This window comes from Talpa europaea (genome assembly GCF_964194135.1).
Source record: "Talpa europaea genome assembly, chromosome: 9".
NCBI lineage: Eukaryota > Metazoa > Chordata > Mammalia > Eulipotyphla > Talpidae > Talpa > Talpa europaea.
The window spans coordinates 116,789,838-116,811,245 of NC_140076.1; the positions used below are offsets into that span (position 1 = coordinate 116,789,838).

The 21,408-nt window shown below is 68.3% G+C and overlaps 1 protein-coding gene across 1 annotated transcript; it reads left to right on the top strand.

Moving 5' to 3' along the window:
- The first annotated feature begins 6,393 nt into the window (after positions 1-6,393).
- SPARC (secreted protein acidic and cysteine rich) lies at positions 6,394-20,131 on the top strand. Its single transcript, XM_084244359.1, has 10 exons — positions 6,394-6,449; positions 12,102-12,199; positions 13,224-13,286; positions 13,746-13,833; positions 15,085-15,206; positions 16,817-16,937; positions 17,689-17,822; positions 18,169-18,317; positions 19,004-19,152; positions 19,431-20,131. Exons 2-10 carry the CDS (start codon positions 12,143-12,145, stop codon positions 19,457-19,459), a joined length of 912 nt encoding a protein of 303 aa, XP_084100485.1. The 5' UTR covers positions 6,394-6,449; positions 12,102-12,142; the 3' UTR covers positions 19,460-20,131.
- The last annotated feature ends 1,277 nt before the right edge of the window (positions 20,132-21,408 follow it).

Here is a 21,408-nt window from a genome sequence, read left to right on the forward strand (position 1 = left end):
TGTCTCAATACCATGTAATAAAAAATTAGTGATTTGGTGAACAGGCTGCCGAGACCGACTCAAGCCTGCAATCGTGATCCAAGCCCCTTTGCCAGCTTCAGGTTCCTGAGGCCACGCTTCCCAACACAACAGCGCTGCTTGCAAGGGCTGCGTGCCCTCCTGTGTTCCCGCAGCACTGTCGCAGCAGCCACGTTATGGAAACGGCCCAGGGACCCAGCCACACACGAGCACCCTGAGACGGCGCGGCATCCATCCACCGTGGAGTACCACCCCGCCACCTACAAGGTGATTTAAAAAGATGAACTCCCACCGTTGTGACAACGTGGATGGAGCTGGAGGGGCTGACGCTAAGTGGGGGAACTAAGTTTGGCTGCACGGAATGGAAAGCCCAGAAACAATAGTGCCCTAAACCAGGTAGAAATGATTTCTGTCTCATGAAATTCTAGGGATGACACGGCAGCTCATCGGTCACCAGGCACCAGGCTCTTCCTTTCTGCTCCATCATTTTCTCCAGTAGCTTCCACCCTGAAGGTCACTTTGTGGCCCAATCAGGCTGCCGGTGCTCCGGCCATCATGTCTGAACTCCAGGCAGCAGGGAGAAGGAAGCAGAGGGGGCAAAAGAGATGGGCTTGCAGGTGTGAGGTCAAGGTGTTGCTGAAAACAACAGCATTGCCCTTTGGAGTCCCGTTTCCTTGGCAGAGCTGCCCCAAGGGTATTGTGGCCTTGACCACATTTGGGGAGCTAAGTGGGGCCCTTATCTATAAAAACAATTTGATGTTTAAGAGGGATGAGTGCACTTCCCAGCCAAGGAGTTCCGGAAGCTCTGTAGGGCCCAGGAGGTAAAAATGGCCGTGGGGCAGGGACGGGCTCCCCTGGCTGAAACAGGACTAGGGGAGAAGCAAGCGGGTGAGGAGCCCGGGAGGAGGTACCGATCCTGACCTTGTTCCCATGAGCCCTGTGTCCTGACCAGGGCTCTCCTCTGGGGCCCAGCCCTCCGCCGGAGCCGGTGTGGGTTGGGTGCTCTGAGCCGGGGCTGACCCAGCAGCTTCTGTCCCTAGAAGCCGCAAAGCCAGGGGCTGGGAGGGGGAGGGGAGAGGGTTTCAGACAGCACCGGCCTCTGAGCGGCTCCTGCAGGCCTGGGCACGGGCTCAGGCAGGGGCAGGGCCCACCTCACTGCCTCCCGCACAGACCTGAGGCTGCCCCTGGGGGACCCCAGCGGCGGGAGCCACACGGGGGTGACCCAGAGGCCGCACTGCCCACTGCCCCCCGGGCTGAACGCTGCCCCAGACGGTGTCCCGGGCCTCTCTGTGATTCTCTTCGCTGAGAACACGAGCGACTGGACGAGGGGCTCTGCCCTCCCCGGGGCTGCTGCCGTGGGGCCGGGACCTGCTGAGACGCGGGCGCTCCGTGTCTCCGTGTCTCTGCCCCTCGTCCTCTCATCACCTTTCCCTGGGGGCCCCACACAGGACCACAGCCAGGTCGGGGCTGAGCCCAGGCCCCGCCCGCCCGTCTGCGCTTCTCTCCAGGCCGGGAGGAGCCGGAGACGGGAGGACGTGGCGGGGGGAGGGCAGGCGGGGCTGCTCCAGCTGGCGGAGGTGACTTCACACCGCAGGAATGTCTGCCCCGGGGGCCAGCGCGTTGGGGGGGAGGGGTATTCGGGGTCTCGGGAAGGGCCCTTGTCCTCTCCCCTGCGGGCGTGGATGGGCAGGGCAGTCTGCGCAGACGGAACGGGCTGGGGGTGATGCGGCTCCGCCAGGAGGGGGGCAGTGTCAGGAGGGCGGGGAGGGCTCTGAATCCAGAGCCTGGAGGCCCCTGGAGAAATGAGTGATTTTCGGGTTTTATTAGCACCAGCGCCTGCCTGTTCACACACCTGCAGCTCTGAGGGCCCCGGGGTGGGGGCGCCCCGCCTGCGAGCCTCCTCCCGGCCCCCGTGTGCCCGTGAGGGCCGTGCCCACACCCTCTCCTCACCCGCCAGCTCACAGCCCGGAGGGCACAGGCTCTGGGGCTGGGGGCTCTCGCCAAAGGGTGAGAAGGACAGAGGGGGAGGGGAGGCCAGGAGGGGAAGCAAAAGGAGCCCGAGGAGGGAGGGAGGGGCGCGGCGGGTCTCAGAGCTTCTGCCCTACGGGGGTCAGTACCGGCCCAGTGGCCCGAGTGGCTGTGACCCCACCGGCCCTGCAGGCCGCCACTTGGGGTGCTGTGTCCTCAGACAGTCCCCACCCCCCTCCAGGCCACAAACGTGTGTGCTCCCTTTGTTCCCCTGAGCAGGGAAGCCCTCCCCGACGGCAAGCCTGGGCGAAAGCGGAGATGTCAGCAGATAGAGAAGGGCAGGGCGCGGGGCCAGAGGGCAGCGGGCAGCAGGGGCGGCACCTGGGCCTCAGAGCAGAGTCAGGCGGCAGGCAAGGGGGGAGGAACCACAGCTGGAGGGGCCTGGCTGACTCCCCACCCCTAGCAGCCCCCCCAGACGGAGGCTCCGGGTGTCCCCGGGACATGAGTCATAGCGCGGCTGCCACGTCTGGGCTGGCGGCCCCACGCCTGGCCGCGGTGGGAGGACTGGGCTGGTCAGCACTGCCACGTGGCGGGCGGGCGGGGCTCGCTCCTTCAGGGCGGGCTCCAGGCCTCGGCTCCAGAGGAAGTTCTGCCCGTGAGTGAGTGTTTCCAGGCCAGGGCCTGGGCGGCCACGTCCCCGCGCCCCCGGCCCTCCAGCCCCGCTGCGGGTTCACCCATCAGACACCCAGCAAGGCTGGGCTGGGCAGGGCAGGCCTGACCAGGGCCACAGCAGTGAGCGAGGGGGGTCTGGGGGCTCTCCAGCTGGGGCCAGGGCTGGGAGGCCCCACCTTCCTGCGCCTTGGTTGGCTTCTTCTTAAGACAAGGGCGCTGTGAGAAACAGCCTTTCCCAAGGAGTGCCTGCGGAACACGCGCTGTGTGGGGCTCACCCGGACATGCAGGGTGAGAGGCTGCAACTGGTTCCCTGGGGTCCAACAGGGCCCTTCTCTGCGGGACTTTCCAGAGCCTTTAATACCCAGAAACGTATCCGAACATGCACATGTCAGAGCTCTCCCCAGCGCCCCTAAACCCAGGACCCTGCTTTCCATCTGAGGGCCACACGGCGAGCTGGGCACACAGGCGCGGCCAGGCATGCTGGCACCACCTCACTCACCCTCTGGGGACCCAGGAGTGGACACTGAGCTCACGACAGGCCCCCACCCTGCCAGGCCCAGCGTGGATGCCGAAGCTGGGCATTGACGGGCCTGGGGCTGCTGCTTCCGGGGGCGCGAGCCCGCGGGGAGGGCGCTGAGCTGCTTGTAGAATGACACACAAGGCCAGACCCCAGCGGTCACTGTGTCTCCTCGGGAGCCTGCTCTCAGGGGCAGTGGGCAGGGCTGCCTCCCAGATGACAGAGGAGACAGTGGACGCCAGCCCGGCGTCCCAGGGGGCCCTCCCGGGAGGAGGCGAATGGCTCCAGGTGGCCACCCGAGGTTCGAGGCAGGCCCAGAAGCCCCCACCATGGGCGCCGCTCCGCCCCGCACAGCAGCTCATGGCGATTGCCTCAGCGGCTCTGGCCCAGCCGCCCGCCCGAGCCCCCAGCAGGCTCTCCACCCTGGATGTGTTCGGGTAACGGGACCCACACGGCTCTGCCGGGTCCGAGCGCAGCCGGCCTGGCTGGGCGCAGCCGGCTCCCCGTGGCAGGCAGTGCAGCTGGGCGTCCTCCCGCGCCCTGCAGACAAGGCGTGCCATCGTGAGACTGGGGCAGCACGTCCTTCGTGAAGGGGCACGGACCGCAGGCTGCCCGTGCCGCAGCCCCCGAGAGGACGCGGGGGCTCTGGGTATCATCCGCCTCCCATCTGGCAGTGCCTGGGCAGCGGCCACTCTGCCGGGGCCCAGGGCCACACGACAATGGGGTCATTGTGCCCCTCGGCCGGGGGCGGGGCGCCGGGAGACACAGCCCCGGTCAGCCTGCAGCCTGGCGGAGGCCGGCACACAAGGGCTGGCCGACTCTTGACACAGGTCTGCTGGCCTGGGGCCAGCCCTCCAGGGCCCGGGGCAGGGCCTGCGCTGGGAAACCCCCGGCCTCGCGCCCGAACGCGGCTGGACCTTGATTTCCCGGCCTCGCGCCAGGGGTGTGGCCCACAAGGGCAAGTGGTCCTCGGTCTCCCACAACCACGGCGGGCTCTGAGCGGACCCTCCCGCCTGCTCGCCGCGGGGGCCAGGTGGTGGGAACCAGGAGGAGGAAGAGGGCGAGACGGGCGTCCGAACCCGCAGCTGCAGGGAAAGCCGTGGAGTCCAGGGGCGCACCCCGGCCCTTCCCAGGGACGCTGGCGAACTTGCTTCTCAGGCCTCCGGGGGCCTGTCCTGCTCTGCTGTCCGCCCCGGTTACCTCTCCTTTCAGCTCGTTATCTGATCCCAGCAGAAGAGCTGCCAGCCTGGGGGAGGGCACCAGGCCGCCCTGGGCACCCGAGGCCTGAGGCTGCGGGGCGGGCGCGGGGCGGGTGGGGGTGACCGCACTCCCAGCCAGCAGAGAGCAGACCCCACGCAGGGCCAGCAGCTCACCCTGGAGGGAGCATGGGGGGCAGGGCTCTGGAGTCCCTTAAAGCTGGCTCTCCTGGGGCGGGGCCTGGGCAGCCGGGAGGGCCCACCGCCACGTTGGCAACAGCAGGTCACGGTCACCCCACGTCCTAAAGGTCACGTGGCGGGGCTGAGGGTTGGAGGTGCGCCGAGTCAGAGCAGGACTCGTGCAGGAGGTGCGCCGTCGGAGGTGGGCGCTGTGTCACTCTGTACGTCCCGTCCATGACAGACGGGAAGGTGTGCGCAGGGCCGATGTGCTCAGGGGCAGCGTCTGGGAACAGGGCCGCCCCGCCCCGCCTCTCCTTCCTCCAAAGCCCTTCGGGGGCCTGGGGGGGCCGCCTCTCCTAGGTCAGCATTGCCCCATTTCAGAGGCTCCGGGGAGCTCTTACCGAGACACCCACCCCACAGCGTAACTTCTGGGAGGGGAGCTGGCCTGGCTCGCCCCCCGCGCTCCCTGCCAGAGCCCCCACCTTCCTTCCCCAAGAGAAGCCTGAAGTCTGCATTGACCGGCGACGCCTGCGTCCAAGGTGCGAAACCTGTGAGCGCATGTGTCCGAGCGGCGGGGCCAGGGTCCCAGGGGACGCTCAGCGCCCGGAGCTCCAGGCAGGGGGCCTGCGAGGCTCCGGACACGTTCCTTTGAGAGCCCCAGGGGACGGGTTCACGGGTGTGCACAGATGTCCACACCTTGACCTTCGGTTTCTTAGGCTTGAGGGTCTCTTGAAGGCCAGTGCTGGGCACTGTTCCCGGCGGCTGCTGAAGACACCCTCTCGGGCGAAGCGCAGAGCCCTGCCAGAGCAGGAGCCGGGGCCGGACACGGCCTGGCATGGGGCTGGGGAGTGAGAGGACCAGGCCCAGGCAAACCAGGTGGGCGGTGAGCCCGCAGCGGGCAGGCCAGGAGCAGAGGGCCTGGGGCTGGGACTTCGGGGTGCCGAGGGCTGAAAGGCAGGGGTGTCGCTGGAGCAGGGAGGGCGGGGAGGAGGAGGATGGCAGGGGAGACAGAGCCACTTGCAGGGTGCTCCTGAGTGGCCTCGCAATCCCCCACATGAGGCCCAATGGACGCTTCAAGAGCCACCTCCTTCAGGAGCCCTCCCTGCCTGCTCCACCCGAGGCCGAGCCCTCTGGACACCGCGATAAACTCAGTCTGCCCTGCTCAAGTGGGTGGGGAGCCCAGACACCAGGCCAGGCGGGGGGGTGGGGCCAGGTGGACGCAGCACCCCCACCCACAGCCCTTTCTCCAGGTCATCTTGGACAAGTGACTTGGCCCCGACCTCTGTTCCTCCTGCACAAACGCTAATCAGAGACTTCGGGGGTCATTGTGATGGTGCCAGGGGCCTGGGCTGCTGACCTCTGCCTCGCTGAAGGCAGGGCCCCCCCACATTCTGCTGGACCTGTGAGCTGGCCACTGGAGTGGCTCCAAGGCCACGTCCCACACCGTGGCCGGGCTCCATGTCCTGTCTGCACACAGGGAGTCCCAGCCTGGCCCCCCTACACTCCTGCCCCGTGTCTGCCTGTCACAACAAGGCCTAGTGCCAGGGACTTGGCCAGTCTGCGCCCCAGCCCCACTGAACAAGAAGGATGCTGTTCTGGGGGTGCCTGGGCCTTTCCAGGCCTGGCACTCCGGGAGTCTGTTCGGGCAGCAGCCCGAGTCCATGAGGCGGGCGGGGCTGGGCCCCTGGTCGGGACGGCCCACAGCGAGAGAGGGAGAGGGCTGGAGGCCAGGCGGCCTGGCTGTGGGGAGGGGGCGGGGAGGAGGCAGCGAGGGGGCGGGCGGGAGGGGAGACAGGCCCAGCCCGCGCGGCGGTTTCCTGTCTCTAAAGCCTCACTCCCTGCAGCTCTCCAGACAGTCCTCAGCGCAGCTGCCGCCGCCGCCGCCTGCCACAGCCCAGGTATGCCCGGCCCGCCCGCCCTCGGCGCAGACCCCACCGCCGCGCACCCTCCGGACCGCGGACCATGGCGAGGGAGGCCGCTCCAGCGGTCCCTGGCCAGAGGGCTGGCCGCCACTGCACTTTGGGAGGATGCAGGGTGGCGGCCTCGCGGGCATGCAGCCCCGGGGGCTCCCTGCGCCTGTGGGTCCTCAGGGGGCGCTGCCCGCCCCCTCTGCTCTCTCGGCTCGCGGGCAGCCTCCCCTCCCCGGGATACGGAGCCAGCGCGGGGTGGACAGCTGCCCCTCGGGCACCCGTGTCTGGGCTGGCCCGGCCTGGCCGTTTCCTGACTTTGCCAGAGTGACAACTCGGTGTCTGGACACGGGGGGGCTGCTGTTCCTCGGAGACCCCCCCCCGCACACACCTGCATACACGCACACGTGTGCACACGCACCCGCGGACTCTGGGCCCACGCACACAGGCTGGGCCGCCCTGTCCCATCTGCCTCCGCTTATCTGGCTCTGGGGGGCCCTAAGGAGGTGGAGGGGCTGAGAGGGGGGTAGGGGAGGGTCCGGGAGACCTTCTCAGACCCCAACCCACCCTCGGTGGGTGCGAAGCCTTTTGGGGTGCAGGGTTTATTCAGACAGCCGGTGGGCGGGCTCCCTGGAAGCCCGCAGGACCCGTGAAGGGGCCCGGGAGAGGCAGGCTGCCAGGAAGCCCCGGACACCCCCGGGCAGAGCACTCAGTGCAAGGGGAGGCAGCAGGCTGGAGCCACTGATCTCCAGGGTCTCTGCCCTCAGGGGTGAGGGAGGCGCAGAGGCTGCAGGGCCAGACAGCGCCCTATCCTTGGTAAGTGCCTGGCGCAGCTCCCGTCCCCACAGCATGAGGGTGGGACCTCGGGGCACCCCACAACGAGAGAGTCGGCCCTCAGGGCACCCCACAGCAAGAGGATCAGACTTCGGGTGCCTGAGGTCACCTGGAACTTTCAAAAGAAGGTCCTTTCTACAATGAGAACCCTGGACAGGCCTTCGAACGGCTCCAAGGCATCTGCAGGCCCGTAGTCTCCGTAGGAGGCACGCTGTGCTTGTCCAGGGGGGCACAGAGACAGACAGAGCTAGAGAAACAGAGACAGAGTAGAGTGGTGTCCACAGCCTTGAATGGACGCTGGACGACCGGGTCCCACGGGGAGGAGCGAGCTCTGCAGAGGCTGCCACATCGACAGCCCAGAGGGGTGGAGGGGGGCCTGGAGGAGGGATGGAGCCACAGACTCCAGGCCCCACCCACGAAGCTCTGGCATGACTCAGCCAGGAGGAATGTGGTTGCCGTGGTAACCTCCTCTTGGGGCTGGGGCTGGCCAGGAGGGACCCTGAACCCTCAGCAAGCTCAGGGGGTCGCCCCAGACACAGGACAGTCCTGGCCTAAGGCCTAAGTGCCCCAAGGTCGGGGAAGGGACCGAGCCTCAGGTCCACCCCTGCCCCCAGGGCACTGGGCATCTCCCTCTGAGATCCCAGGGGCCAGGGCAGCCCTCCAGGGGTGTGGAGAGAGGCCCTGCCCCAGCCAGGTGGGGATGGGGGGGGGCCTGGCCCCTCCAGCTTCTGGGGTCCATAGCAGTGCAGCCGGCGGGCTGCAGGGGTCAGCAGGGCACACTATGGGACAGGGTGGGCTCCAGAGCTCCCGGGAGGGCGCCCCTCCCGCGGGGAGAACCTGGCCTGGACCGCAGAGCCACAGGGGAAGCCCTGCCCACTGGGCCTGGGTTCCCGGCCCGCCGAGTGGGCAGTGAGCGGGCAGGCGTCCCCGCAGGGCAGAGTCCTGCCACGCAAGCCTCAGAGGCTGCCCTTGCAGGGGGGGTGGGGGTGGTGCATGTCCCGCCCCCTCTTTGGAAAGGGGGTGGGAGGGGGGGCCAGGGTCTGGGCGCCGGAAGCCTTAACAGTCTGGGCTTGCTCAGCCTTGGCGCCTGCTGTTCCCTGAGACTCGGCCACAGGTAGGTGAGGGGAAAGGTCAGGGCCAAGGACCCGCCTCGCCCCCAGGCCAGCGGGGGCAGCTCCCCCAGGTCGCACAGCCAGTTGAGGCCTGAGGCCGCTGGGAGTCTGGCTACTATTTCCCCGCCCAGCCCTCAGGCTGTCTTTGGGCAGAGGTTGGCCTGGAGGCAGCTGCAGCTGCTGGCCCGTCCCTGCCTCCTGGAGGGAGGTGGGGCAGGCTGGAGGGGCTTCCGCCAGGGGGCCAGGCCGTCCTCCACAGGGAGGCCTGGACCCAGCCCGACCCCGAGCTCAGAGCAGCGGCCAGCAAGCCGCAGCCTGCCCGGGGGCCCTCCTGGCCGGGCCCGGGGTGCCGCGTGTGCGGGGAGTGTGGGCGAGGTGCCGGCCCTCCGGGAAGGGGCTCTCGCAGGCACGGGCTGTTCGCCCTGCTCCCTGGGGGCCGCTCTGGTCAGCGGCGCCATCATGGCGTCAGGGCCACAGACTGAGCGGGGCAGTGAAGCAGGGCCAGGTCAGCCGTCGACAGACCACCGTGGAGCTCGGCCGCAGGCTTGCTGCGTGGCCCCGAGGGAGCCGATTCCCTCTGCCCGCAGCCTCGAAGCCTGGAGGCCGAGCGAGGGCCCCGGTGAGACGCCATTCGGCAGGAGGGCCTGGACCTGGGGGCCGGCCGTCGCGCCCGCCCCAGCACGGTGGGGGCGGCGGAGATGCCACGTATTTGCTCCTTGGGGGCGGGGCAGCCCGGACACTGGCTGCTGTTTCTCGGCCCCTCGCTTGCAGCCACCCCTAGGGGGAGCCTGGGGGAGAGGCTGGGGGCCAAGGCTGCCGCTCCGAGACGTGGCACCGAACTTAAGGTTACTTTCTGCTGAGGTCACATTGGTTTACAACACTGCCTGTGACTTAGGGGTACGGGGTCACCCCTCCTCAGATGCACGTGACCACACCCACTCACAAGGCCCCTAGTGCCCACCCTGTGCCCCCCCAACCCCCCCTCCTCGGGGGCCTCGGCCGTGCAGTCCGAGCTCCAGGCTCACGGGGACGGAGTTCCTCTCCAGCAAGCCTGTGTGGCCTCAGCAGGCGGCGTCCAGCTTCGGACGCGGGGGCTCTGGGTTGCCCAAACACGCTGACCGCCCCCAAGGCCGAGGGCCAAGGCAAGCGGGGGTGCTCAAAGGCTTGGTCTGCGCCTGCTCGGGAGGGCAGGACTGGGTCAGTGGGTTGGGGGCGGGGGGCCCCACAGCTTTGCAGGGGAGCCAGGAGCCACGGGGGTCCCGGCTACATCTGTCCCTGGGGCAGTGGCGCCCGCTCCGCCCTGCCGCGTCTCCCTGCTCAGGGCTGGTTTACCAGGAACGCAGCTCTGCTGCCCTGCCCTGGGCTTGGGGGTCTCGCGCAGACAGCGGGGAGGCGCTCGGCTTGGGCAGGGCCCACACGGGCAGCCGTCTCTGCCTCCGTGGCCTCTGGAGGCGACGGTGTCCCTGGGGGTGGGGTCTCCTTTGTCCCACGGGCGCTGGGCGCAGGGAGCCTGGCGTTCTTGCCCTGACTCTGCTGGGGAAGGAGATTCTGCGACTGCAGGGCTCCCCACATGCTCGTGGGGCACCCTGTCCTCTTGGGGTACAGAGGGGAGTCTGAGGCCAGGGCGGGCTGAGCCCCGCGGGTTGTCAGTTGCTGGGGGCAGGGCAGGACGGGAGCTGCGCCTCTGCCTGACCACCCGCCTGTGCAATGGGAGCCACGAGCCACGTGCTGGACGCCAGCGAGAGGCCGTGCCCAGCCGGCTCTGTGGCCGCGTGGCCGGTGCTGCCCGTGGGACTTGCCCGCCCCGTGGGTTCTGGGTTTCCTGCTCTTCGGTCTAAGATTCCAAGACCGCGGTGTAAATTCTGAGGCCCCCACCCCCAGCTCTGCCAGCGGCACCCCGTGCCCAGGGAGAGTCCAGAGAGACCTTTCATGTGTGCAGGGGCCCCTTTGTGCCAGCGGGGCCGGTGGTACTTTTCCATGCCCGAGTCCTTCCAAGAGCCAGCCGTGACCTCGGCCGGGGCCGCTGGCAGCCAGGACGGATTCAGCCACCTCCAGAGCAAATAAAGGCCAAGGAAGGGACGCCGAGTCCAGAACTGGGGGCGCGGGGGGGCTGTCTGTGCCTCGACCACCCAGCCAAGGGAAACAGTCTCCTCCTCCCCCGGGCGCCCGGCCAGGGCCCTCAGGGGTGCGCCAGGCAGGGGTGCTGCCAAGGGCACAACGCGGGAGGTGGGGGGCCACCGGCCTCTTTGCCACCCACTCCTGGCTGCCTCGGCGCTGGGCCCCCTTCTCACCTGTGCTGGGGGACTGACCGGCGCCCCACGCCCCAGTGGGGTTCGGATCCTGAACTGGGGCGCATGGGAGCCTCGCTGGCTGGGCCCTTTATGCCAGGTGGTGTGTCCCCCTTGTCTGGGTCAGAGGCCAGGGATGGCACGGCCCCTTGTGCCTGCCAGACCCGGCTGCACCCACGGCTCCCCAGGGCGGCCTGGCCGGGGTCTGCGGGCTCAGACCTGCTGGTGCCCCTCCACCTGCCCCTGGGAACAGGGCCGGGGCAGACCCCTCCTGGGAGGCCCTGTGGCCCTTGTCTTTCTGGATGCCCCACGCTGGCCTCTGCACACCACCCAGACGAGGCCCTCCCCACTCCACCACAGGATTTCGTGCCCCCACGGGACGGGGCTGGATGCTGCGGGAAGGCCTGGCGACCTCTTGACTGCAGACCCCATGAGGCACAGAGCTCCTGCCTTCCCCGCTCCTGCGGAGATGGCGATGGCGGCAGAGTGGGGGGCGCTACCAGCAGGCGAGGCAGGACAGGCGGCTGGGCAGGCCTAGGCCTGGTCAGGGGGGCGCAGCCTGCACTCTGAGGCAGCCCCAACCCCGGGTCTCCCACCCTCGTCCCCATGGAGGTGCCGGCACCTGATGCAATATGACCACCTTGTGAGTGGAGCCTGCCCAGCCGGCTGTCAGCAAACTCCTTCAGGGAGCCTGGCGGCCGCGGCACCCACCTCAAAAGTTTGGGGAGTGGAGAACGGGGTTCCGGGCCCTGCGGGGAGCCCTTTCCAGAGAAGGGGGGGCGAGCTGGGCATGTGGACAGGGAGGCTGACCCCGACGGGGGGAGCTGCCCGGATCTGTGCCAGCACCCCTCAGCTGTGAGGGGGAGGAGGGCACGGACAGTCTTTGGCCAGCTTCCCAGGGGCCGCAGGGGAGGCCTGCGGGTCCTGCGAGGAAGCTGCCCGCCCCCCACCCTCCCCAGGACACTGGCGGTGCTCCAAGACTATTGTTCTTTGTCTGGGATGTTTATCTCATTGTCTCCTGGGCCGTAAGTTCCCTGGTTAAGGGGGGAGGGGCAGGCAGGACGAGGGGAGGGGTGTCGGGGAGCACAGTTTGGAGGTCTGGGAGAAGTGGCCCCAGGGGCCCAGGCGCTGAAGGGCCGCAAGGGCGGGGCCAAGCCCAGACCTGTCAGCACGTCCCCTCCCCTCCTTAAATGACTGAAAACCCAGGCGCAGGGGCCTGTGCAGCCCGAGTGGCGCTTGCGTCCCTGCGTCGTGGGCAGAAAACAAGCACCAGGGCCACAGCACTCGCCGGACGCCAGCTGCCGGCCTCCTGGTGGGATCTCAGCCCCTAGCCGGGGGGCTCCTCACAGGGCAGCTAGACGGGCCCCCGGGTGTCGCTGTCACCAACGCATCTCCCATGTGCCCCACAGCATTTCTCCGCCACTCACGCGACCCCCAGGGACCCCGCACCATGAGGGCCTGGATCTTCTTCGTGCTCTGCCTGGCCGGCAGGGCCCTGGCCGCCCCTGTGAGTACCGCCCTGCACCAGCGCTGGGTGGCCGCCCCCCAGCCGTGAGCCCAGGGGAGGGGAGCTGCCCGTGGGGACTTGGGTGTCAGATGACCTGTTCTTTAAGTGGCAAGTCAGGAGACAGATTGGGTGAGCACCTTTGGGTGGAGGCCCCAGAGAAGGCAGGTCTCCATCTTCCAGGAAGGGGGCTTGTGAGCTGGGGAGCTCCCCAAAAGGACAAGGGGTGCTTCTGAAGGAGGCGACCTGTGTTCGGAGGAGTTCAAGGTGGGGATGGTGCTGGGTCACCACGGAGGCACAGGCTGTCCCCCCGCAGGGCGCGAGGGGTGCAGCAGCAGGCTCCACTAGGACCGAGGGGGTAGGATCAGGGGAGATGCTGGTGCCCAGAGGCCGTGGGAGGACAGCACAGGGCAGCTCTGGGGGCCGGACGGGTCTGCCCACCGTTCGCACATCATGAGAGGTTGCGCCACAAAGGTCTGAAAGGTCCGAACCCAGGTCCCAGGCCGCATCTGGGCCAGGCGGGCAGGCCCCGGATGGAGAGAGGAGGAACCAGAGCCTGGAGCAGAGGGAGGAGGAACTAAGGGAGGGGCAGGAAACTTGTCCAGCCTCCCGGGAGAGGAGACGGCGCTCAGGCCGCCGGGCTGGGGTGGGGCGGTCCCCCTTCCTCCCCAGGCACCCCAGCTGCCGGGCCCAGAGTTACATGCTGCCCCCCCTCGAGCTGACACCCCAGTCCCAGTGATAACAGCACACCTGGTGCTGTTGGCGCAGCTCGTGGCCGCCCGGGGTCTGATGCCCCGTCTGCGGGGGCTGCCGATCTGGCCCCTCACTGCACGCGTGTGGGAAAGCGGGGAGGCTTTTCCCACATAAACTCGAGGGAGTGCCTGGACCTCTCGGCTCCTCGCCCCCACCTGCCAGCACAGGGTCCCTAAGCACAGCCTGGGGTCTCCGCTAAGCTGCCCCCAGCCCCGGCGCTAGTGTCCGGGCGGGGAGGGCTGGCCCTGACCCGGGCGCCTCGCTCTCCCCGCAGCAGCAGGAAGCCCTGCCTGACGAGACCGAGGTGGTGGAAGAAACCGTGGCCGAGGTGGCCGAGGTAGGTGGGAGGTGGCCCTGAAGCCTGGCCCTGGCTCCGGGGGATGGGTGGGAACAGCCTCTGCCCCTCCCCGGTGTGAGTCCCAGAGCCACACAACAGCCTCCTGAAGCTTCTGGAACCTTCCACGGAAGGCTGCTGTTGGGGCAGGGATTTTGACAAGTTTTCTGTTTGAAGCTGTGGGATGACGTCTCGCACATAATCACCTGCGGCCAGACACACAGGTCCCGGGGAGCTGCTCTGGGGGGCTGGTGGGGGGCTCAGTCCTGCTTTTGCCCAGACACCATGGGGCCTCGAGACTGCAGGCACCACAACGCCACAGGGTCTGTAGGGTCAGCTGGCTTCCTGGGCTCCTGACCTGGGCAGCACCCTCTCCCAGTTGCCTGTCGCCTTCCCACATCCTCACCCCTTTCTGCCAGCTCTGCGATGGGAGGACCTTTGACTCCTTCTCCCTCCTCCTAGGTGCCCGTGGGGGCCAACCCCGTGCAGGTAGAAGTAGGAGAATTCGAAGAAGGTGTCGAGGAAGCCGAAGAGGAGGTGGTGGCCGAAAGTAGGTCCCTGCCCCAGCCCGGCTCTGCCCCCGTCAGGATCTACCTCCCTCCCAGCTCTGCCCCCTGGCACCACGCTGCCCCCAGCCCTGCGCCACTCACGTTCCCTCCAGGAAGCTCAGGCTGGGGCCTCCCCGCAGGCGCACGGTGTTGACCGGAAGGCTTCACTCTGCGGCCTCGGTCCCCTGGAGACCAGGACACGTCTCCAGAGCAGGCGAGAGGGCAGGGCCTCTGGTGGCCAAGGCCTCCTGCTGTCCCTCCCTTCTCTGGCTGCCAAAGTCCGGCTTCACGTCCCCGTAGGGCCAGTCACCGTCACCGGCTGCGCTCCTGCCTGGCTCTGCCCCGGGCCCGCCGCACGCCTGGGCCCCACTCCTTAGCTGCTTAGCCCAGCTGGGAGAAGTAAGGCCAGGACCCCCACCAAGTTAGTGCCAGGGACAGAGCGCTGACTGGGTCCCATGCCCCCACGTGGCCTGGCATCTCCAGCCCACAGGAGACTGGCCACATGCCCTCTGGGGGGCAACCAGCCACGGTCTGCACCTGACCGCTCCCTGCCAATGGACACTCGCTCCCTCCTGACCCGCAGTCTCCTCTCTAACTCACGGCTGCGGGGGTGGTTGAGAGGCAGCAGAGGGCTCCAGCGCCTGCCCAGCAGGGTGCATCCTTTAAAGGATGACTCAAGGCCAGATCTGGGTCAGGGAGGCCAGCGCAGGCCTCGTCCTGCAGATCCCCGGTCCTGCTGGGGCGGGGGCGTCTCTGGCTCCAGTTCCTTCCCGCACACCCGCCCATCCGGCGCTGTCCGGCCCCATTGTTCAGTCTGGGCTGTCCGGCGCGTCCTCCACAGCCACTCAAGCCAGCTCTGTGGGGCCCCCAGCCCCCTGCTTCCATGGCAACAGCCTTCCCAAGTCATTCCAGAAAGTCACCGGAGAATCCAGAAATGCCTCCCTCTGGTCAGGGAGAGCCGAGAGCACCCGTGGCTCCCCTCAGGGCTCACCACGGGGCACCTGTGTGCCAGGTCCAGTCCGAGGCCCCGGGTCCCCAAAGTGTGCCTGACCCCGACCTCAGGCCAAAGCTCTAAACCCCAGACCAAGCAGACGGCTCCCCTAAATGCCGACCGCTGAGCTCAGCAGAAGAGAAGGGGGGTGCTCTGGGTGGCCCAAAGCCGGAGCCGGGCAGAGGCCCCCGCTGAGAAGGCGTCTGGAGCGGCCGGGCCGTGTCCCAGCCAGGGGGGCTAACGTCCCGCCGTGCCCCCACAGACCCCTGCCAGAACCACCACTGCAAGCACGGCAAGGTATGCGAGCTGGACGAGAACAACACCCCCATGTGCGTGTGCCAGGACCCCACCAGCTGCCCCGCCCCCATCGGCGAGTTTGAGAAGGTGAGAGCGTGGGGGCAGGTCTCGGGCCCTGACCTTCAGAGCAGAGCTGCCTGCGGGCGGGGCGGGGCAGCCCGAGCCCAGCCGTCCCTCACGCCAGGGCGCAGCAGACAGGAGGCGGGCGGGTGAAGCCCACCTGCCCCCCATCTCTCCAGTGCACTGGCTCCCGCCCCCTGTGGGACTCAAGAGCCGCACCAGGCACTGCTGCGCGCTGCTGGCCACGCGTCAGGTCCAAAGCCACGGGTCAGACTCCAGGATGAGGCCACGCCCAGCTCCGGAGCCGCGACATCTGGCTGGGTGGCTGCGCCCCTCCCATGCAGGGGGCAAGGAAACAGACTGACCCCACAGCCTTGTTTGGGGCGTTGTTGGCGAATGTCTGGTTCTTGGTACCACCCGACACGTGGTATTAGAAAAAAGTCCTTCAAACCTGTTCGTTCTGACTCCGTCAGGACTTATCCACCCACCCACTCCCTCGCCCAACATCTATCCCACCATCCACTGGCACATCCGTCCACCCATCCTCCAGCCACCCGCCATCTACCCACCCATTTGCAACCTGCCCGTCCACACATCGAATCATCCATCCAAGCAAAGCTGCGCTGAGCCCCAGTTCTGCCAGCCGCGGTGCCAGTGGTAGCCTAGTTGGGGCAGCAAATCCGGTACCCGCATTAGTGCACAGTCCACTGTCTGGATTCCCCATCTTCAGTCTCTCCCAATACACCTTATCCTCAGGGTGTCACGTTCGAGCATCACTGTCCACTCTTTCCTCCCCTTCTCCCCGGCCCCTCCCCTGTTGCCGGTGCCCGGGAGCGCTCGCTCCCTCGCGGTGACACACGCAGTACTAAGCGTGCGCCCTGGCGGTCAGCTGCAGGCTCCCCTCCGCGCCTCACTTAGTGCCCCGCCTGGTCCAGCCCCGGCTCAGCCCACGGTGTCCTGGGCCCTGCGAGCTGGAGGGCTCACGTCACACACATACCTGTCCTTGCTGCTAGGGGGTGACGTGACCTGCTAAAGGTGCACGGCTGGGTCATAGGGCGCAAGGCACAGGGAGGGGAGACCCCCCAGATGCATCTGCCCACTCCCCCCAGCACGGAGGCCTCACGGGCCAGCGATATTCCTGACCAGCAGCCCCCTGGATATTCAGCACCTGAGGTTTTAACTGGGGGCTAGTCACTAGGTACCCCTGCCTAGAGTGTACCCCAATTCCAGATCCCTGCAGGAAAGCATAAGTCCAATGCACCCCAGGTTGCTTTAAAGCTGCCCTGGCATGGGGGGCACCTCTGTCATGGGTGGAGCATTTAAGGAGGTGCAGGACCTCCCTGCCACCAGCCGCCGGCTCACCGGGGGCCTAACTCCCCTGCCCTGGCTCCAGTCTGTCCTGCTCACGTGGTCTGTCCCCCGCCACCTGCCTCTGGGCAGGGGCCAGCAGGGACACTGGGCAGGCTGCACACAGGCCTGGGGGCTCAGGGAGGGTTCCTGACCAGTGCCCCCCAACCCCTTCCCCCACTGGCTCAGGTCCCCATCTCTGGGATGGCAGGACTGCCTTGGGGAGGGCTCTGGAGTGGGGTTCGCAGAGCAGGGCTCCTGGAATGAGGGGGTCTCTGCTTTGCTGGCAGGTTTGCAGCAATGACAACAAGACCTTCGACTCCTCCTGCCACTTCTTTGCCACCAAGTGCACCCTGGAGGGCACCAAGAAAGGCCACAAGCTGCACCTGGACTACATCGGGCCCTGCAAATGTGAGTCCCAGGCCCTCGCCGGCCCTGCCACCCCGCGCAGGTGCTCAGGGAACGCCCCCGACCCCCGGACAGCGCGAGGCCCAGGCGTCTCTGGAGCCTCTGGCCTGCGTCCAGACCGCCCATCAGCCCAGGCGGACCCTCCGCGCCAAGCCCCTCTGGGCCTGTAAAGGCGCCTTACATCTTCTGGATCGCATGCTTGAAAGTGGGGCAAGCGTCAGTCTCCCGTCCCCAGGCCCCTCAAGCCCTGGCTGTTCCCCACATGCCTCACTGCGGCCTCTCCCAGAAGCAGTCAGGTCCCCTGCGCTGGCGAGGAGGGAGGTGTCCTTACCACAGACGGGGCTCCCCAAGGGCCGGGACGGATCAGCCCCGCACCCAGCCACACACCAGCAAGGCTCCCGGCCACCCCTCTGACCACGGCCACCTGGGCAAGCCCACTCGCGGGTGGACGGGGTCAGCATCGCTGAAGGTTTCTGGAGGCTGGTGCCCCCGCTGGGCCGGTGGATGGAGGCCATTTCCTGGCCCCACCTTCTGGCCCCCCGCGGTGTCATCAGCGGGGGACCGGGGCCACCATCCAAGTGGGGTCCCTGGGGAGCCCTCCCTCGCGGAGCTGGCGTGTGCTCTCCACACGGCCCCCGTCCACCGAGTCTGAGGGCACCGTGGACTAGAGGCCAGGCGGCCGGCCCAGGTCCCCGCTGGCGGTGGCGCGGGAGGGGCAGGTGGGTCCAGCTGAGCACCTGTGCTTCCGGCCTAGACATCCCCCCCTGCCTGGACTCCGAGCTGACCGAGTTCCCCCTGCGCATGCGGGACTGGCTCAAGAACGTGCTGGTCACGCTGTACGAACGGGACGAGGGCAACAGCCTGCTGACCGAGAAGCAGAAGCTGCGGGTGAGTGTCGCCTCCTCCAAGCAGTGCCGGGCCCTGAGCGGGACCCCTACAGCCCCTCCTCGCCGCCCGTGCCACCCTGTTCAGGCCCTGGCAAGCTGAGGGGCCCCAGGTGGCCCGCAGCCTGGCTCCCACCACAGTGGGTCGAGCCCGGGAGCATCGAGCAAACAGATCCCGGACCCCAGGCAGGCCCGGAGGGGTGCCCACAAGGCCCCGCCAGGAAGACCCCGGCGCCCGGCCTGGTCTGGGCCAGTGGGCGGGAGCTGGGCTGGTCCTCGCCGCCCCTCGCTGCCTCCAATCTGCGGGCGCCGTGCCGGCCGTCTCTGGACCCTGTGGCCCTCCCCCGCAGGTGAAGAAGATCCACGAGAACGAGAAGCGCCTGGAGGCGGGCGACCACCCCGTGGAGCTGCTGGCCCGGGACTTCGAGAAGAACTACAACATGTACATCTTCCCCGTGCACTGGCAGTTCGGCCAGCTGGACCAGCACCCCGTGGACGGGTGAGACGGCTGCGTGGGGCCCAGGGCTCCCCCAGAGGCTGGCCTTGCTCTGTCCAGCTGGCGTGCCTGGCCTGCCCCCCCGGTGCTGGTGGCCGGGGCCTCCTGAGCCTGGGAAACTCCCGGCCGCGTCTCTCCCAGGCTGGGATCTGGCCGGTCTGTGCCTGTGATGGGGGGCCTGTCCTCCCAGGGGTGTCCAGGGGAGGGGAGCCTGCAGCTTCCGGTCAGAGACACAGCCAGGCCTTTCCTGCGCGGGGGGTGGGCTGCAGGGACAGTCCGAGTCATGTTGCAGCCCCCTGGGGAAGGAAGGGACACTGGCCCATGCACTCTGGGCTCGAGGCCAGCGGCGCAGTGAGGGCAGAGGGAGGGGACTCAGGGCCCTCTGCAAAGTCCAGGCTCTGGGGGGAGGCCGGCCCTACCCTGCCCCCAGGCAGCAGCGGCAGCATCTCCGTGTCTCGCCTGGACCCCGCGGGAGCACGATGACCCCGCGCTCATGCACCCTGTGCCGTGCAAAACTGACCGGCCGCGGGGGTTCCGGGGCCCACCCTTGCCCACGAGGAAGCCACGCAGGCTCGGTGTGGGGCCGGACTCAGCAGAGGGGCCCCGGCAGCCGGCCAGCTCCTCCCCCAAGGGGAGGGGAAACTGAGGCTCAGCGGGGGCAGCGCTGAACGCCCGTCCGCACCCCACAGGTACCTGTCCCACACGGAGCTGGCCCCCCTGCGCGCTCCCCTCATCCCCATGGAGCACTGCACCACCCGCTTTTTCGAGACCTGCGACCTGGACAGCGACAAGTACATCGCCCTGGACGAGTGGGCCGGCTGCTTCGGCATCAAGGAGCGTGAGTGCCCGCCCCGCCCGCCCCTGCCCACTTAGCTCCCCCTGTGCCCGCGGCCCCCCGGCAGCCTCCGGCCTCCTGCTGCCCCGTTCCCCTTCCTCCAGCAGCGCTGGCTCCGGCGCCAGCTGTTCTGGGGCTGGCCGGCACCCAGAGGGAGGGGGGCGTGGGGAGCGGCGGGGCCAGGCCCGGGCCGGGGGGACGCGCCCGTCGCCCACGTCCTGGCTCGCCGGCGCGGGTGGGGCGGCGGGTCTCCGCGCGCCTGACTGGCCGTCTCCTTGCAGAGGACGTCAACAAGGACCTGGTGATCTGAGTCCGGCCCCGCAGAGCCGCCCCCCCGCCCCCCACCCCCGCCCACGCCCCCTTGTTTAAAATGTCTGGATGGTTTGTGGTTCTGCCTGCACAGGTGCTAACATAGAGCTAATGAACACACTAACGGTGCTAAAGCGGAGGCCGGAGCCAGCTCTGGCCGCCGTCCCCGCCCGCGGCCCGGCTCCCCCAGGCCCGCTCTGACACTCTCCTCGCATCGCCTCTGCCGACTGAGGCCGGGCGTCCGCTGCCCTGCCCGGGCCGCCCGGTGCGCTCGGGACGTGCTGGGGCCGGGGCCCCGCCCTCCACGCCCGCATTTCACATCGGGCTGTTGTCCACACTTCGGTGAGCGGGAACCCCAGATCCCCGCACTCACGAGGCCTCTGGGAGTGGATCTGCCCCCGGTCGGCCTGTGGGACCCTAGGGCTGGGGTGCAGCCACGGCGGCAGAGCACAGCAGGCTCGCTGGGGGTTCAGCCAGGCGTCCCCCGGGCCCCATCCCCTGGCTCCCGGCACCCCCCCCCTTCCTGCCAAGAATCGAGAGAATCTCCAGCGTGAACAGGATGGTCGAGCTCCCAGGCTGAGAACCGCCGCCTCCAAGCATTTCATGAGAAAGCTGCTCCTCATCCTCGGCGACCCCGAGTCTGACAGATCTTTCAAATAAAACGTAACGACTTAGAAACGGCCCCGAGAGTGATTCTGTCTGTGTCTGCGTCACCTCACTGCGGGGTGCCCCACGCGTGTCTGCACCGGGTGTGCCGGCCGCGGCCAGGCTCTCCACACGCCGCCCGCCCGGGGCCCCGCCGGCTCCTGCTGCCCAGACCCACCTCCTCTGCCCTCCACAAGGAGCCGCGGGCTGTGACCGCCCCATCTCGTGCGTCTGTCTCGCCTCTGCTTCTGTCTCTGTCTCTGTCTCGCTCTCTGGCTCACGGGCTGCCTGCTTGTCCCCTGGGCTGACAGCTGGGGGGCCCCCGGTCATGCAGGGACCGCAGGGCCGCAGCGCTACTGGCAAGGCAGACTGGGAAACGCCAGGCTCGGGGTGCAGTGGCCGGGGGTGGCGGCCAGCGGGCCGGGAAGCAGGCGCCGCATAATTAAAGTTCATTCACATGACAGGCTCGGTCACGCCGGACCCTTTCCAAGGACTCAATGGCCCTGTGGCCGGTGGTCACCGGCTGGGAGGACAGACCCTCGGTCAGTCACCGCGGTTCTGGACAGGGCGGGCCCGGGCTTCCTTGGGAAAGCCAGCTGGCCGTGAGGGAAGGGAAGAAGTCGGGAGGGCGGGGCGGGGAAGAGCCTTTCAGGGGAGAGGCCCTGGGGTGCAAAGGCCCTGGGGTGAACAGGAGCTCAGCCCCAGCGCGGCTGGAGACGAACCAGCTACAGGCCCCAAGGGCGAGGCCGAGGACCGTGCGGACGGCTCCAGGCCGCGCAAGGACTCTGGGTTTTATGTTGTGTGCAGCGGGATTCTGAAACCAGAGAGAGGATTAGCTTTGCTCTAAGGTGAGCTCTCCGGCCCAGAGGACAGGGCCCTGGGCTCCCGCCTGTCCACGCTGGTGTCCCCAGACGGCCCCGGGGCCGCGGGGAGGGCGCCAAGCCCGCTGCCGTTCTCCTCCTTCTCTCATGCGAGGTCACGTTCCGCTGACTGAGCTCGTACAGCTCGTGACAGAGCGAGCTTGGTCTGCGTTGCCTCTTCCGCACAGCAGGGGAGAGGTGGCCGCTGCCCCGTCTCCTGCCCTTTGGAGACAGCGGGGAGCTGGATGGGGGCGCGCTGCGGCCCCGGCTCATCCAGCCACACGGTGGTCACTCAGTGCCCGGGGCCGTGCGGCCGTGCCCATGGCAGGGTAGGCGCCGCCCGAGAGGCGGGTCCAGCGGGGCTGCTGGAGCAGGGAGGCCGAGGGGCGCTGAGGCTGGGCTCGGGCGCCCGGGACTGGGCCTTGGTGAGCAGGGCTGTCAGTTG